At 37.2% G+C, this 18,509-nt stretch overlaps 1 protein-coding gene across 1 annotated transcript in view; it reads right to left on the bottom strand.

Annotated features, from left to right (window-relative positions):
* LOC133559425 (AT-rich interactive domain-containing protein 5B-like) overlaps nucleotides 1-18,509 on the bottom strand; it is a 305,977-nt gene that overhangs the window by 29,350 nt on the left and 258,118 nt on the right. The window contains exon 8 of the mRNA XM_061911167.1: nucleotides 11,908-12,005. Coding sequence (XP_061767151.1) covers nucleotides 11,908-12,005 — 98 coding nt within the window. The remainder of the gene's footprint in view (nucleotides 1-11,907; nucleotides 12,006-18,509) is intronic.

The raw sequence follows: 18,509 nt of genomic DNA, 5'->3' as shown, positions 1-18,509 counted from the left end.
CTCCAGGCCCCCAGATCATCTCTACACCCGGCGTGTAGCGGAATGTCCCAGCCTCCATCGCTTGGGCTATCTTCCCCGTTATCTCATCAAACTCATCGATCTCCGCTGCGTGAGAACGTCTCTTTGCTCACAGTCTACTGTGACGCTTAGCCGGCATTGTGGTTATTCGGGTGCGTTCTCTCGATAATGCATGCGGACTGGACACAGCGTGAAGGTAAGACATTTGGATTTATTTCTACTATAAAACAGACTAAGAACAAAAAGACTTGCACAAGGCACTAAAGACAAAACCAACAGAAATAGCATGGGAGCTAGAAAAAACTGAAAGCGCTAGCATGTGAGCTACGGACACAAACAAAGGAATAGCGTGTAAGCTAACGAATACAAAAATACTTTTACTACAATAGGAATTAGCGACGTCAGCAGTTGCATCGATCAGCAAACTAGACTGCGAGAGCGAGTAACGAAAAAGGCAGGCTTAAATATGGAACGTAATCACAAGGCAGGTGTGCGTAAAAAACAAGATGCAGGTGACACTAATACGTAACTATGGCAACGGAAATAAACAGGAAGTGCCACCAGGAACTAAGGAAGACAAATACTAAACAGGATGTGATACAAAGACGGAACAAAAACAGAATATGACATGATCGAAGAGGCGGATCATGACAGAGGGTGCCCGTTTAAACAACTTTAACACTTTTACTAATATGCGCCAAACTGTGAACCCACACCAAACAAGAAGGACAAACACATTTCAGGATAACATTGGCACTGTAACACAACATAAACACAAAAGAACAAGTACCCAGAATCCCATTTACTCCCTACTCTTCCTGGCCACATTATACACCCCCGCTAGCACCAAATCCCCCCACCCCCTCCGTGCGTTGGTTGAAGCGGCGTGGTTTGGTGCTATTGGGGGTGTAATGTAGCCCAGAAGAGTAGGGATACATTGGAATTCTGGGTATTTGTTCTTTTGTGTTTATGTTGTGTTACAGTGCCAATGTTCTCCCGAAATGTGTTTGTCATTCTTGTTTGGTGTGGGTTCACAGTGTGGCGCATATTAGTAAGTATATATATATATAAATAAATAAATAAATACATATATACAGACACATATACAGTATATATACATAATATAAACACACATATACATGCATCTATATATATACATACACATATATAGAAAATATATACATACACACACATATACAGCATACTGGATATATATACCGCATATAAACTGTATATATATATTATATATAATATATAATATATATATATACATATATGTATATATATATATACTGTATATATACAGTATACATAAACACATTATATATACATATTTACATTATATTTTTTTATATATACATATTTACATTATATTTTTCTGTATCTGTGTAAACTGTTTTGAATACATATGCCGGCTTTTACCCTACAATATGGTGGTTTTGTCTTCTGTCTGTGATTTTAAATAGAAAATGATATTAAATTGCTTATGTTGATGCCATGGATACGGCAACATTCCCGCCCCAAGAGAAACAGCACAGTGACGAGAGGAAAGGAAGCGGTGCTGTGGAATAAACTTGATGTTTGTGTAACAAGAGATCACGGTGGGAAAAGCGGGCGAGATTAAAAATGTAGGAGCTGTTAGAAGGCGCTGACCTGTATAATGAAAGAAAGAGTTTGGGCGCACGGGAAGGGAGAGAGGGAGCAGTGAAAATGGAACAGAAGAAGAGGAAGAAAAAAAGTATAGTCTATTTCAAGGTTATTGATGCCATCTTTTTCATGACCTCATTTTTAATTCGGAGCGCCGCAGCTCTGACAGCTCATCTCGGGGAAATGTTTTAAATAAATATCATTAAAGCCCCCCATGCTAACAGCAGCAGCAGCAGAACTTGACTTGGACGTTATTGATTTTTTTCTCTCATGAACGCCATTCACCATGATAAAATTAAAACCAGTACAATTAGCAGAGGTTATCTGCTGTTCAGTTATACTACCGACTTACGCCCTTTTGATACAGTGCGACCCGCTTATGTCGACAAACCCATCAAGTCCTGGTCCCAGCTGGGGAATAACAAGTTATTATCTCTCAAGCTAAATATGATCATATTTTGAGGAAAATTATGTTAAATACCCGATTGGCGGTTATCAGTACACATTGCTACAGTTAAACAGTAAATACAATTTTGCTTATGAAGCAGTTTCCCCTTTAAATAACGACACTTATTCAATATGTATCCTGTCTGTTTGCCGATAGCAAATTCAACCTCAAATAGTTATGAGATTTTAAACAATTTTACAGAATTCCTACATCTGTTAACACTGCCTGATCTATCTACTTGTGACTAAAAACCGCCTGACCAAGTCAGCGTAAACATCCATGGTTGGTCGCGTTTGTTGACTAAATTTGATACAGCATGAAAACTTACTCTAGGTCAGTGGTTCTCAAATGGGGGTACGCGTACCCCTGGGGGTACTTGAAGGTATGCGAAGGAGTATGTGAGATTTTTTTAAAATATTCTAAAAATACTAACAATTCAAAAATCCTTTATAAATATATTTATTGAATAATAATTCAACAAAATATGAATGTAAGTTCATAAACTGTGAAAAAAATGTAACAATGCAATATTTAGTGTCGACATCTAGATTTTTTGTGAACATGTTCCATAAATATTGATGTTAAAGATTAATTTTTTTGTGAAGAAATGTTTTGAATTAAATTCATGAATCCAGATGGATCTCTAATACAATCCCCAAAGAGGGCACTTTAAGTCGATGATTACGTACTTCTATGTGTAGAAATATTTATTCATAAATGAATCACTTGTTTATTTTTCAACAAGTTTTTAGTTATTTTTATATCTTTTTTTTTCCAAATGTTCAAGAAAGACTACTACAAATGAGCAATATTTTGCACTATTATACAATTTAATAAATCAGAACTGATGACGTAGTGCTGTATTTTACTTCTTTATCTCTTTTTTTCAACCAAAAATGCTTTGCTCTGATTAGGGGGTACTTGAATTAAAAAAATGTTCACAGGGGGTACATCACTGAAAAAAGGTTCAGAACCACTGACGTAATATATGCGGCTTCTACACACACACAAGTGAATGCAAGGCATACTTGGTCAACAGCCATACAGGTCACACTGAGGGTGGCCGTATAAACAACTTTAACACTGTTACACCACACTGTGAACCCACACCAAACAAGAATGACAAACACATTTCGGGAGAACATCCGCACCGTAACACAACAAAAACACAACACACCATATACCCAGACCCACTTGCAGCACTAACTCTTCCGGGACGCTACAATATACACCCCCGCTACCAACAAAACTCGATTTTGCATGTCACTATAAAGTTATATAAGCCTTGCTTGTTCAATATTCAATGCAAAACTTGCTTGAGTCCCTATTAAAGGTGAAGTTGTTCAACATTGGCCCGCAGCTTTGTTCAATTTAGAATTTTGGCCCACTCTGTATTTGAGTTTGACACCCCTGACGTACAGTATGTCAATTGTAGTTACCGTCTTTTACCAATACCATCTCCTAGGAAACCAGGTGATATGACTTATACGTAAAACCCGAACTAAACCTAAATATCATCCTTTGTAGCGTCGTTGTGTCGCCGGGACGCGTTTGTGTCTCCACCGGCCAGTTTGTACATTCCCTTCTCCCACTGAATTATGTTTCTGTAGCGCATTGACTAATGATTAAAGGTGGGAAACAAAGACGCCTCCGGGGAGCAAACGCACACTTCAGCGCGCTCGCAAACAGCCTCATTCATCATGCGCCCACAATGGCCGTGTTTGCTGAGCTAATACAAGCCGGCTAATTGCCCTCCGAGCGGCCCGAACCACCGCGCTCAGCTAAAATGACCCCATGGAAGCCGCGCTCATCCTCCATGTTCGTCGCCGCGGTGTGTGTGTGTGTGTGTTATATTATGGCATTGTATTGATTCAGCGTTATTTTCTGTCAGCCGTGAAGCACTCCCAACCTCTGCGGCCTCGTCCTGCCTCCCATGACCCCATAAACATTCACCATCGCCTCACGCAACAGTAGAAAACACAATTTTCTGTAACATAAATTGCCCAATTTGGTCCATACAACTGTTTTAGGCACTTTCAGGGTCAAATGTGCAAGCTCTGGCAAATTACAGATTTATTTAAATGTCACAATTTTTCTTAAAGGCCTACTGAAATGAGATTTTCTTATTTAAACGGTCCATTCTGTGTGTCATACTTGATCATTTCGCGATATTGCCATATTTTTGCTGAAAGGATTTAGTAGAGAACATCGACGATAAAGTTTGCAACTTTTGGTGCTGATAAAAAAGCCCTGCCTTTACCGGAAGTCGCAGACGATGACGTCACAAGGGTAAGGGCTCCTCACGCCCTCACATTGTTTATAATGGGAGCCTCCAGCAGCAAGAGCTATTCGGACCGAGAAAACGTCAATTTCCCCATTAATTTGAGCGAGGATGAAAGATTTGTGGATGATTATATTGATAGCGGAGGACTAGAAAAAATTTAAATAAATAAATAAAGTAAAAAAATAAAAGGCGATTGCATTGGGACGGATTCAGATGTTTTCAGACACATTTCCTAGGATAATTCTGGGAAATCCCTTATCTTCCTATTGTGTTGCTAGTGTTTTAGTGAGATTAAATAGTACCTGATAGTCAGAGGATTGTGTCCACGGGTGTCTTGAGGCCAGTGTCTGAGGGACGTCACGGCAGATACAAAGATGGCGCAAACTCCACAGAACTCCGGTAAGAGGCGACTTTTTAACACAATTTTGTCCCCGAAACCTGCCGGTTGACAAGTGGTCGGGATCCATGTTCGCTTGACCGCTCTGATCCATAGTAAAGCTTCACCTCCGGGAATTTTAAACAGGGAATCACCGTGTGTTTGTGTGGCTAAAGGCTAAAGCTTCCCAACTCCATCTTTCTACTTTGACTTCTCCATTATTAATTGAACAAATTGCAAAAGATTCAGCAACACAGATGTCCAGAATACTGTGTAATTGCGCGATGAAAAGAGACGACTTTTAGCCACAAATGGTGCTGCGCTAATATTTCTTGACAGTCCGTGACGTCACGCGCATGCCTCATCATTCCTTGACGTTTTCAACTCCGCGGGAAATTTAGAATTGCAATTTAGTAAACTAAACCGGCCGTATTGGCATGTGTTGCAATGTTAATATTTCATCATTGATGTATAAACTAACAGACTGCGTGGTCGGTAGTAGTGGGTTTCAGTAGGCCTTTAACCATTGTTGGGCCCCGGCAAAAAATATGTTTCTAAGCTGTGGTGCAGTACTCGGTTGTAATACACTTTTCCACCACTTGTGGCAGTGGTGACAATATCAAACAGAAAAAGTCTGAGATAAAGTCATGGAGAAGTTTCTAAAGTGCAAATATTATAACTGAAGTGATAAAGCTGCAGTTTCACTTACATTTTATTGACCGTATAGTTAAAAAATGTAATTTCCAGCCATCCATCCATTTACTACCGCTTGTCCTTTTCGCGGTCAATCATTCAAACTTGATTTATATAGTGCTTTTCATACATAAAAGAAATGCAACACAAAGTGCTTTACAGACTTAAAAACAATAACCTTGATGTCCCACATTCCACATCATCGCACACAATTACCAAACACACACACACATGTATGAACACATGAATGCATGGCTGAGTACAGAGGAGACAGGTGAGTAAACGCCATCACATATTATGTAATAATATTCATTATTAATAGACTTGATTTATTTTATTACTGCATAATTGTGGGTGTATTTAATATTGAATCAGGTTTATATGAGTCCCCTCTCATATTACTAAATTTTTTTTCTTATCAGCCGGACATAAGGTTTATGTGCGAAATAAATATATATTTTTTGTGATTAACACATAGTTTCATATCATTTGACAAGGTTGTGAACCGTAGGAATGTTGAAAATAATTTCAAATCAAGAGTAAGAATGGTGGAGCGGCCGTGCCAGCAACTTGAGGGTTCCAGGTCCCCACTTTGGCCATCCTAGTTACTACCGTTGTGTCCTTGGGCAAGACACTTTACCCACCTGCTCCCAGTGCCAGCCACATTGGTTTAAATTTAACTTAGATATTGGGTTTAACTATGTAAAAGCGCTTTGAGTCACTAAAGAAAAGCGCTATATAAATATAATTCACACTAATTCACAACTCTGTGTTGATATTTGAGTAGGTCAGTGGTTCTCAAATGGGGGTACGCGTACCCCTGGGGGTACTTGAATGTATGCCAAGGGGTACAATAGATTTTTAAAAACTATTCTAAAAATAGCAACAATTTAAAGATACTTTATAAATATATTTATTGAATAATACTTCAACAAAATATGACTGTAAGTTTATAAACTGTGAAAAGAAATGCAACAATGCAATATTCAGTGTTGACAGCTCGATTTTTTTGTGGACATGTTTCATAAATATTGATGTTAAAGATTTATTTTTTTGTGAAGAAATGTTTAGAATTAAGTTGATGAATCCAGATGGATCTCTATTAGAATCCCCAAAGAGGGCATTTTAAGTTGATGATTACTTCTATGTGTAGAAATCTTTATTTATAATTGAATCACTTGTTTATTTTTTAGTTTTTAGTTATTTTTATATATTTTTTTCCAAATAGTTCAAGAAAGACAACTAAAAATTTGCAATATTTTGCACTGTTATACAATTTAATGAATCAGAAACTGATGACATAGTGCTGTATTTTACTTCTTTATCTCTTTTTTTCAACCAAAAATGTTTTGCTCTGATTAGGGGGTACTTGAATTAAAAAAATGTTCACAGGGGGTCATCACTGAAAAAAGGTTGAGAACCACTGGAGTAGATCAAGGGCCCCTCTGTAGTGGAAAAGTTGGGGCCGGAGGTCAAAAAGGGTAAGAACGCCTGGTTTACACTACCAAGTTTGGGGACATTTTATTACACTAAGTAAATAATGCAGCTGCAAAATGTTATTAAAACATGATCCCAACACAACAAATGCTAACTGTGGAATAATCCGATATATGCTGCAAAGGAGCGTGAAAACATGTCATATTAAAAATGGTGTGTTTTACTTAGTAGAAATAAGGACAGCTTATTCCATTTTGAGCCTTGAGCATAAAGTAGAGGTTATTAATACTTTGCACAAATATCAAGTACGCGTTCTCATCAGTGAATATTTCCTGCTACGGCGCTTGCTCTAAGCGTACAATCGCAGCCTCCCTCGATCCCCATATGGTGTTGGAATATGACTGTACTGACAGGTGTGTGTGTGTGTGTGTAAGCTTAAACTGGGTTGATGCAACACACACGCACACACACACATGCACGCAGCACTTGCTGGAGGGGAGAACGACCTGCATCGTGAGCGACCTCTTATCTTTTGTTGGGGAAGTTACTCTTTCTTTAACCTTGGGAAAGTAAGTGTGTGTGTGTATGTGTGTGTGTGTGCACGCTTCACACCCTGAGCGCTCCCTCAGGCTTATGCCCATATGCTTGCTTTAATTTAGTAATAGCGTCTCAGTGATTATGATGAGGAGTTTCTGCAGCATCTTGATGATGTGTTGAGATGAAGATTACATTAGCTCTCTCCATTGAGCCACTCCTCATAGAGGAGGGAGGGACTGAAGGCCGCATACTGTACTTGTACAGAGTGTGTGTGCGTGTGTGTGTGTAATTCAAAACACGGCAGTCATTTTCGGCTTTTAAATAATTCCTGCTCGTCACACACGGGCGCCGCTCACAGGCTAATTGGTTCCATAGAGCCGCGAAACTGATCAATTAATCCTGGGAAAATAAGTGAATCTCATCTCATCATGAATTGATTAGGATCCATAAGGAAGGCATTAGAGAGTCAGGCAGATATGATCCTCTGCTTACATGACGTTCTTATGTTCGCCGAGAATCTGAGGCTCACTTCTTTTTTATAGTTTATTAATAGAATATCAAATGTATTCATATAAAGATGAGATGCCCTCATGAAAGTATTCCTCGTTATGTCATATAGAAATCCCACGTCGCCAATCAATATTTGATCTTTCTCTCCCTACGAGTTAGGAGTGTTGATATTTAAATTAAACATGCAAGACTCTTACTTAATAATTTATCACACACTTCGGAATAATATTAACCTGTCCATATTTTAAATGTACTTGATAAAAGATTTGAGCGCATTAAAAATAATCATACCGTGAAAGCAGATGCAAATGAATGGATTTGTTTTTGTGTACAAAAACACAGGTTAGTACAAAAAAATATATACAATGAAAAGACGCAAATGGATAGATTTAATTATTATGTACACAAACACATGTAAACGAAAAAATATACAGTAAAAATATCAATACAAAATGATGAAAATTGTATTTGTAATTATATAATCATATTAAGAACAATGTAATTATTTGTTATCATATAATTTAAAAACAAAATAGATACAATAAAAATAAAATACAAAAAAATTATGATTTTATTTTTAAATTATGATCATCTTAATAATTATTATCAGTATATTTTACTTGTATTAATATCATATTTTTTTAAGATACAATTTTCATCATTGTGTATTTTTTATTAAATCAGTTTTTTATTACCATGTTTTTGTACATTAAAAAATACATCTAGTCTGGGTTAATATCATTCAGAGGTAATTAATAAATTAGTTATTAGAGTAATTGTAGTAATAATAATAATAACATCAATAATAACAAAATCAAATAATAGAAAAAAATATTATTAGTACTACTGGATTTGTAATTATTATTATACACACATGATTTAGTTATTTATAATTAATGAGGACTGATGATAATAATATTTATTATTACTACATACAAATTATTTTGTCATTATATTTAAACATTTCCATCCATCCATTTTCTACCGCTTATTCCCTTTGGGGTCGCGGGGGGCGCTGGTGCCTATTTCAGCTACAATCGGCCGGAAGGCGGGGTACACCCTGGACAAGTCGCCACCTCATCGCAAGGCTATTTAAACATTTGTTTATTGTAATTATTATTCCAAAAATCCATTTTCTACTGCTTATTCCCTTTAGGGTCGCAGGGGGCGCTGGTGCCTATCTCAGCTACAAACGGGCCATGATGAAATTTGTATTTGTAATAATATAATAATAATAACTATATTAAGAAAAATGTAACTATTTGTTATAATATAATTTAAAAACAAAATAGATACAATAAAAATAAAAATACAAAAAAATGATGAAGATTTTATTTTTAAATTATGATAATCTTAATAATTATTATCAGTATATTTTACTTGTATTATTATCATATTTTTTTAAGATACAATTTTCATCATCGTGTATTTTTCATTAAATCAGTTTTTTATTATTATGTTTTTGTACATTCAAAAATACATCTAGTCTGGGTTAATATTATTCAGAGGTATTTAATAAATTAGTTATTAGAGTAATTGTAGTAATAATAATAATAACATCAATAATAACAAAATCAAATAATGGAAAAAAATTATATTAGTACTACTAGATTTATAATTATTATTATACACAAATGATTTAGTTATTTCTAATTATTGAGGACTGATGATAATAATATTCATTATTTCGACATACAAATTATTTTGTCATTATATTTAAACATTTCCATCCATCCATTTCTAACGCTTATTCCCTTTGGGGTCGCGGGGGGCGCTGGTGCCTATCTCAGCTACAGTTGGGCCATGATGAAATTTGTATTTGTAATAATATAATAATAATAACTATATTAAGAACAATGTAATTATTTGTTATCATATAATTTAAAAATAAAATAGATACAATAAAAATAAAAATACAAAAAATGATGAGGATTTTATTTTTAAATTAGGATAATCTTAATAATTATTATCAGTATATTTTACTTGTATTATTATCATATTCTTTTAAAATACAATTTTCATCATTGTGTATTTTTTATTAAATCAGTTTTTTATTATTATGTTTTTGTACATTCAAAAATACATCTAGTCTGGGTTAATATTATTCAGAGGTATTTAATAAATTAGTTATTAGAGTAATTGCAGTAATAATAATAATAACATCAATAATAACAAAATCAAATAATAGAAAAAAAATATTAGTACTACTAGATGCATAATTATTATTACACACAAATGATTTAGTTTTTTATAATTATTGAGGACTGATGATAATAATATTCATTATTACTACGTACAAATTATTTTGTCATTATATTCAAACATTTCCATCCATCCATTTCTACTGCTTATTCCCTTTGGGGTCGCGAGGGGCGCTGGTGCCTATCTCAGCTACAATCGGGCGGAAGGCGGGGTACACCCTGGACAAATCGCCCCCTCATCGCAAGGCTATTTAAACATTTGTTTATAGTAATTATCATTCCATCCATCCATTTCCTACCGCTTATTCCCTTTGGGGTCGCGGGGGGCGCTGGCGCCTATCTCAGCTACAATCGGGCCATGATGAAATTTGTATTTGAAATAATATAATAATAATAACTATATTAAGAACAATGGAACTATTTGTTATCATATAATTTAAAAACAAAATAGATACAATAAAAATAAAAATACAAAAAAATGATGAGGATTTTATTTTTAAATTATGATAATCTTAATAATTATTATCAGTATATTTTACTTTTATTATTATCATATTTTTTTAAGATACAGTTTTCATCATTGTGTATTTTTTATTAAATCAGTTTTTTATTACTATGTTTTTGTACATAAAAAAATACATCTAGTCCGGGTTAATATTATTCAGAGGTATTTAATAAATTAGTTATCAGAGTAATTGTAGTAATAATAATAATAATATCATCAATAATAACAAAATCAAATAATAGAAAAAAATATTATTAGTACTACTAGATTTATAATTATTATTATACACAAATGATTTAGTTATTTATAATTATTGAGGACTTATGATAATAATATTCATTATTACGACATACAAATTATTTTGTCATTATATTTAAACATTTCCATCCATCCATTTCTACCGCTTATTCCCTTTGGGGTTTCGGGGGGCGCTGGTGCCTATCTCAGCTACAATCGGGCGGAAGGTGGTTTACACCCTGGACAAGTCGCCACCTCATCGCAGGGCTATTTAAACATTTGTTTATAGTAATTATTATTCCACCCATCCATTTTCTACCGCTTATTCCCTTTGGGGTCGCTGGTGCCTATCTCAGCTACAATCGGGCGGAAGGCGGGGTACACCCTGGACAAGTCGCCAACTCATCGCAGGGCTATTTAAACATTTGTTTATAGTAATTATTATTATTACATAAAATACAAATATTATTATTATTGACATTATCATAAATACTAATAATCATAGCTATTATTTGGTTGTTATCATTATCATGATGGTGATGATCATTATGATCATCATTATTTTATCCAAATTATTTTGATGATTGTTAAAGTTAAATATTAAAAATGTAATTAAAAATGTGTAAAACAAAAATGATTCATTAATTATGCAGGTCAGAATACAAGGTAATACATTTGATATACAAAAAAATATTAATAGAAATATTATATCCCAACATTTTGATACTGTGTACATTTTCAATTATTTTATTGTATTTATTTAACACAATGTTTTGTGTGTGTTACGTAACTTTCATATACATGATCCACCATACTGCAATGTCACAAATGAGCGTTCTTATATTAAATAATGAAATTGAAATGCAATGAGATAACACAAGGGGTTGGGTTATTTCCATAAAAAACATTCCCCTGGACTGAGTGAAACTCATACATTTGTGTTTATGGGTGCAAATACCGAAATGAAACGCATACATTTGTTATTTATGGGAGCAACATCCAATACGGACTGACCTCTCGTAGTGTCTCCGCGTGCAGGTGGCGGCGCTGGTGCTGCTCGGGTTGCCGCCCAACTCGTCGTACACGTGCTTCCATTGCCTGCGAACTGTGATCTGCAGGAGAGGGACACGCCGACAAAAGGAACAATAAGAGTCAGGAGGGAAATTAAGAAAAATATAAAAGGATAAAAGTGGCGGGGAGCAGACATCAGCGTGTGTGACGTAATCATTGTGAGCACTGGGGAATGACAGAGTCATAACATCGCCGGACGCTGAAGTCTTCATCTCGAAATGTTAATAAAGTCATATTTTCCTGCTGGACACCACTCGACGCACACATGCTAGGTATTGAGTCACACGTCTTAACCTCTCATGTTTGTTGAAAATGAAGTGTTAAAAGATTCAAGGATCTTTTTGTCATACCAGCACACAACAAATGACGCAATATTTAGCACCCATTTAGCCCAATGGGTACCACAAAAACATTAAAGCATAGATCAGTGGTTCTCGTTTTTTTTCCACCAAGTACCACCTCAGAAAAAAAAATGTCTCTCTAAGTACCACTACAATAATAAACAATAACCAATATTGGTAAATGGGTTATACTTGTATAGCGCTTTTCTACTTTCAAGGTACTCAAAGCGCTTTGACTCTATTTCCACATTCACCCATTCACACACTGATGGCGGGAGCTGCCATGCAAGGCGCTCACCAGGACACATCAGGAGCAAGGGTGAAGTGTCTTGCCCAAGGACACAACAGACGTGACAAGGATGGTAGAAGGTGGGGATTGAACCAGTAACCCTCAGATTGCTATAATAACCTATAATAATGACCTACTCAGTGGCCTAGTGCAGTGGTTCTCAAATGGGGGTACGCGTACCCCTGGGGGTACTTGAAGGTATGCCAAGGGGTACGTGAGATGTTTTAAAAATATTCTAAAAAATAGCAACAATTCAAAAATCCTTTATAGATATATTTATTGAATAATACTTCAACAAAATATGAATGTAAGTTCATAAACTGTGAAAAGAAATGCAACAATGCAATATTCAGTGTTGACAGCTAGATTTTTTGTGGACATGTTCCATAATGTTCCATAAATATTGATGTTAAAGATTTCTTTTTTTGTGAAGAAATGTTTAGAATTAAGTTGATGAATCCAGATGGATCTCTATTACAATCCCCAAAGAGGGCACTTTAAGTTGATGATTACTTCTATGTGTAGAAATATGTATTTAAAATTGAATCACGTGTTTATTTTTCAACAAGTTTTTAGTTATTTTTATATATTTTTTTCCAAATAGTTCAAGAAAGACCACTACAAATGAGCAATAATTTGCATTGTTATACAATGTAATAAATCAGAAACTGATGACATAGTGCTGTATTTTGCTTCTTTATCTCTTTTTTTCAACCAAAAATGCTTTCTTCTGATTAGGGGGTACTTGAATTAAAAAAATGTTCACAGGGGGTACATCACTGAAAAAATGTTAAGAACCACTGGCCTAGTGGTTAGAGTGTCCGCCCTGAGATCGGTAGGTTTTGAGTTCAAACCCGGGCCGAGTAATACCAAAGACTATGAAAATACGACCCATTACCTCCCTGCTTGGTACTCAGCATCAAGGGTTGGAATTGGGGGTTAAATCAGCAAAAATGATTCCCGGGCGTGGCCACCGCTGCTGCTCACTGCTCCCCTCACCTCCCAGGGGGTGAACAAGGGGATGGGTCAAATGCAGAGGACAAATTTCACCACACCCAGTGTGTGTGACAATCATCGGTACTTTAACTTTAACATTAAGATACAGTAGTATAGTAGACCTAAGTATTCACAACAAGGCAGTGGTTTTTATTTACTAGTATATTGAATATATTTGGCCACTGTAACATTAAGCACTGTTTGAACAGTAACACTGTGTTCAAATTTAGAGGAAAATCAAGTGCTTCTTTGGCGTACCACTAGACGGACTGTGGTACACAGACGTACCACAGTTTGAGAATAACTGTCATAGATTATAGGAAAAGATTAAAGAAAAATAGAATGTGATCATATAGTGAAAAAATAATTGAAAAACAATGACAGCAAACCAAACCAAAGAAATCCCGGTATCAACACAGTTGGAACAGGTGTGCAAATACTAGTTCCATTCATACATCCATCCATTTTCTACCGCTTATTCCCTTCGGGGTCGCGGGGGGCACTGGAGCCTATCTCAGCTATAATCGGGCGGAAGGCGGAGTACACCCTGAACAAGTCGCCACCTCATCACAGGCAAACACAAGTTATGCTTTTAAATAAACCTAAACATGATGGACAGTAGACAGTTTGGCCTATGTGACTAAGGATGGGTCTGAAAGCCGGTGCTTTTGCGGCACCGACCGCATCCCGCCGGTCTTACCGGGCACAGATTCACGCAAAATCCAAAGGTGCCATCTTATGGTACCTGGGTTGTGTGTGAAGTCACGCCCGGTTGCCGACTTAGCCGGTTCTTTGCACTTCAGCACTTGACGAACACTCTAACAGAACTCACCCAGCAGGCACAAGACATTGATACAATGTTGATTATACATACATGTCCTTTAAAACTGACTTTGAAACAACATTGCAAAATAGGTGTACCTGTAAATTGAGACAACGTTGATGTCCAACGTTGGATCTACCTTGTTGGTTGGGAAATAATCAAATTTCAATGGTCAAATCAACGGCACAATCTGACATTGAATAAACGTTGTTAAAAAGCATGTTGTTTCAACGTTGTATTTGCGTTGTAAAATATTAATGACCAAAATTGAATGGTCAAATCAACTTCAGAACCCGACATTGATTAAATGTTGTGAAAAAGCATGTTGTTTCAACGTTATGTTTGAGTTGCTCAATGTCAGGACCTAATTCAACAAGCTCTCAACATTGTTTCAACGTCTTGTGCCTGCTCGGGAGCATAATTGCCAACCCTCTCGGATTTTCCGGGAGACTCCCGAAATTCAGCGCCTCTCCCGAAAACCACCCGGGACAAATTTTCTCACGAAAATCTCCCGAAATGCAGGCGGAGCTGGAGGCCACGCCCCTCTAGCTCCAGACATTACTCAATGTTGTGACCCTCTTAAACAGGACAATACTGCCATCTACTGTACATAGAATAGAATGTAAATATATTCTACATTTAAGTGCAGTCAAGGAACATGCATTAGGGAGTCTGTTCTGAAGCCCACAGTAAAAAAACGTAACTTCATCACGTCGCCTGGTTATTGACTCCAAACCAATATATTACACCGACGACGAGCAAAATGAAGAAATACGCTTGCAAGCTCCAGAACGATTGGAAACAAGAATTTCAGTTTATCCAGGAGAGTTTGAAGGGGAAGTGGTATGTTGCCTGTAAATCTTGTAGAACAGACTTCTCCATTGAACACGGTGGCCAAACGGATATACTCAGCCATGAACGGTCAGTCAGCGAAACACAAAGCGTCCGCAGCGCAGCATCGTTCACAACCCAGTATTATGGCCCACCTCGCAAAATGGAGACCCGATGGTGTATCTTATTCTGAGAAAAAGATAGCTATGCTGATAGCTGGAAGCAACATCCAGTTCTCATTTGCGGATGTCTACAACAAATCCGTGAAGGATGTTCCCGGATTCGGAGATCGCTTGCCAATACACAAATGTCAGAACAAAGGTTACTCAAATAGTGAAAGGTAAGTGTCGTTTGTTTTTTTAGTAACCAGCAAGTACAGTACAGTTAGTAGAACAACTGTGTTTTTATTACTGTGTATTTGATAGGTGCCGTCGGAAATTCAACTATTTATTTTATTTATATATATAATAAAATAAATATATATAGCTAGAATTCACTGAAAGTCAAGTATTTCATACATATATATATATGTATTTATATGTATATATATATATGAAATATATACGAAATACTCGAGTCGGTGAATTATACGCCACCCCTCTTAACCAGGCCCCCCGCCTCAACCACGCCTCCGCCCCACCCCCGACCATGCGCCCCCACCTCCCGAAATCGGAGGTCTCAAGGTTGGCAAGTATGCTGGGGAGGGCGGACACAAGCAAATTACCTCATGATAATGTTGAAATTTTCAACACTTAAAAGTATTTGACTTTAAAAAACGCTCCAACTTAGGTAAAGTAAAGCTCCACTTTCCAGAAATGCGCTGTACATTGGCTGATATACATTGTCTAATATACATTGGCTTTGCCATTGACATGCTCCTGATTAGGATTGTTGCGTTTAACATTTTCACATTTGTTTATGAAAACTACGTACAACAAAAATGCACCTGGCAGCTGATGCGTAATGAGTGCAATACTCACAGTATCAACACTTTTTAGGGCGCAACACAAAACAAACAAACAAACAAAAACACACACCATTTTAAATACACCACTACTATCTAACATCTTGGACTTGCAACTGTAATTGCAATTTAATGTCATACTTGCAAATTATAATATGATGATAATAAAACAAGATATAACGACTGGACAACAGTGATCCAAATCAGATCATTTGTATCATCAAAAACAATTATTATTTATTAACACACACAAAAGTATCGAAAATTGGTATTCTTGAGTACCGGTATTGATTTAAATGTGAACGGAACCTATCTCTGTATGTGACATAATTGACAGTGTATATGTATATATATTTACTAAAAACAGTAGGTTTAAAAATAAAAAAAAACACACACCATATTTTCCAGACTGTAAGGCGCACTTCAAATCTTTTTGTTTTCCTCAAAACTCGACAGTGCGCCTAATAACCCGGTGCGCCTAATGTACACAATAATTCTGGTTTTGCTCACCGACCTCGAAAGAATTTTATTTGGTACATGGTGTAATGATAAGTGTGACCAGTAGATGGCAGTCAAACATAAGACATACGTGGTAAGAGGTATGGTGGCAATATGACTCTAGTTAACAACCCCAACTTTTTTTATGTTCCATTAAAAATATAGAACATTACACACGGCGCTCAAAAATCTATTAAAATGTTTTAGTACGACTTTGGTATGCTATGAAGACGCACCGCTTGGTGGATTGTCAGCGCATTAAACGAGTATTATTATGGTGTGTGTATAAGGTAAGATAGATAGATAGATGGATAGATAGTACTTATTGATTCCTTTAGGAGCGTTCCTTCAGGAAAATTAAAATCAAAAAAACTTATCTGGCGTTTTGTTTCGCAACATTACGCTGTGGAGAGGCGGAGCCGGCAGTCAGACAGCGAGGTAGGTAACATTGTAGCCCGGCCCAAGATGGCGGCGAGGAGGCGTGGCCGGCAGCCCAACAGCGGGGCAGGGCACGCCGGAGCCCGGCCCAAGATGGCGGCAAGGAGGCGTGGCCGGTAGTCCGACAGCGAGGCAGGGCACGTCGGAGCCCGGCCCAAGATGATGGCAAGGAGGCATGGACTGCGAGCAAGCAGCGAGGCGGGGCGCGCCGGGCCGGAATCAACCCTGCAAATATTATCAGGTGCGTGGCTCGCCTAGCTGGCCACAATTTAAATCTTCTCCCGCACTGTATAAAAGGGCAGCAGCCGTAAACGCCGGGGGAGAGACGGAGAGAGAAGGAGGCAGAAGGAAGCGGGTGCTGAACGAGAGAGAGCCACAGGAAGACGAAGACGCACGCGACTGAAAAGATCGAGCGGCAGAGGAAGCAGGACACGGCAAGGCTGAAAAGCAACCCGTAGAGACTTTTTATTATTGAAAAATAAAAGAAAGTCTAACCTGTTCCACAATGTCCATCCTTGGTGGTCCTGAGAACCCGCACGACAACGGCTCGAGACCATCGCATACGCAAAAGCAACTTTTCTTACTTTCTGGTACCTGCTGATGTGCATTTGGGATCTGCATAAATCCTGAAAAGTTGCACGCGTCTGCCTTTGTAGTCCGTGATGACTCTGTAAACGATAAGCTTCTTCTTTTTCTCTATCTTCTTGTTATGGAACATTTATACTTCGCTGTTGCCATTTCTGATATAAATTTGTGTAAAGTTCATACTTATATCTGTCAGTAAACTCGCCATGAAAGCGCTAAAATATACCGGTGTAGTGAGTTTACATTAATCACCCAAGGAACTTTAGTTATTAGAGAGTTCCAGTCGGACGGTTTTTCACGGGACACATTTCTTGCCTTGTTGTTGTTTCCGGATGAGAAGATGCTGCTCCGATATGGATTTAAGTAAAGTCTGAATGTCATTTAAACAGTTAGCTCCATCTTTTGACACTTCCTCCACTCCCGTCCTTGCACGCTACACCGCTACAACAAAGATGACGGGGGGAAGACGCTGTCGAAGGTGAGCCACGTAAATAAGACTGCCCACAAAACAGCGCATCAGGAAGCGACTGTCAGAAAGCGGCTTGAAGATGATCTGTAAAACATAATCCATGCAACATTTTGACCAAAAAACCACCATCACATGTTATGTACACCACAAGGAAGTGTTTTCAATTTAGAAAAATAAATGATAATAATATGACCCGTTTAATGCGCCTTATTATCCGGTGCGCCTTTTATACGAAAAAAGATCGAAAATAGACCATTCATCCGCAGTGCGCCTTATAACTATGGTCCGGAAAATACGTTAGTTTTGACATG

Source organism: Nerophis ophidion, linkage group LG09, assembly GCF_033978795.1.
Source record: "Nerophis ophidion isolate RoL-2023_Sa linkage group LG09, RoL_Noph_v1.0, whole genome shotgun sequence".
Taxonomy (NCBI): domain Eukaryota; kingdom Metazoa; phylum Chordata; class Actinopteri; order Syngnathiformes; family Syngnathidae; genus Nerophis; species Nerophis ophidion.
The sequence above is the reverse complement of the archived record's forward strand: the minus strand, read 5'-3'. Positions and strand labels throughout refer to the sequence as shown.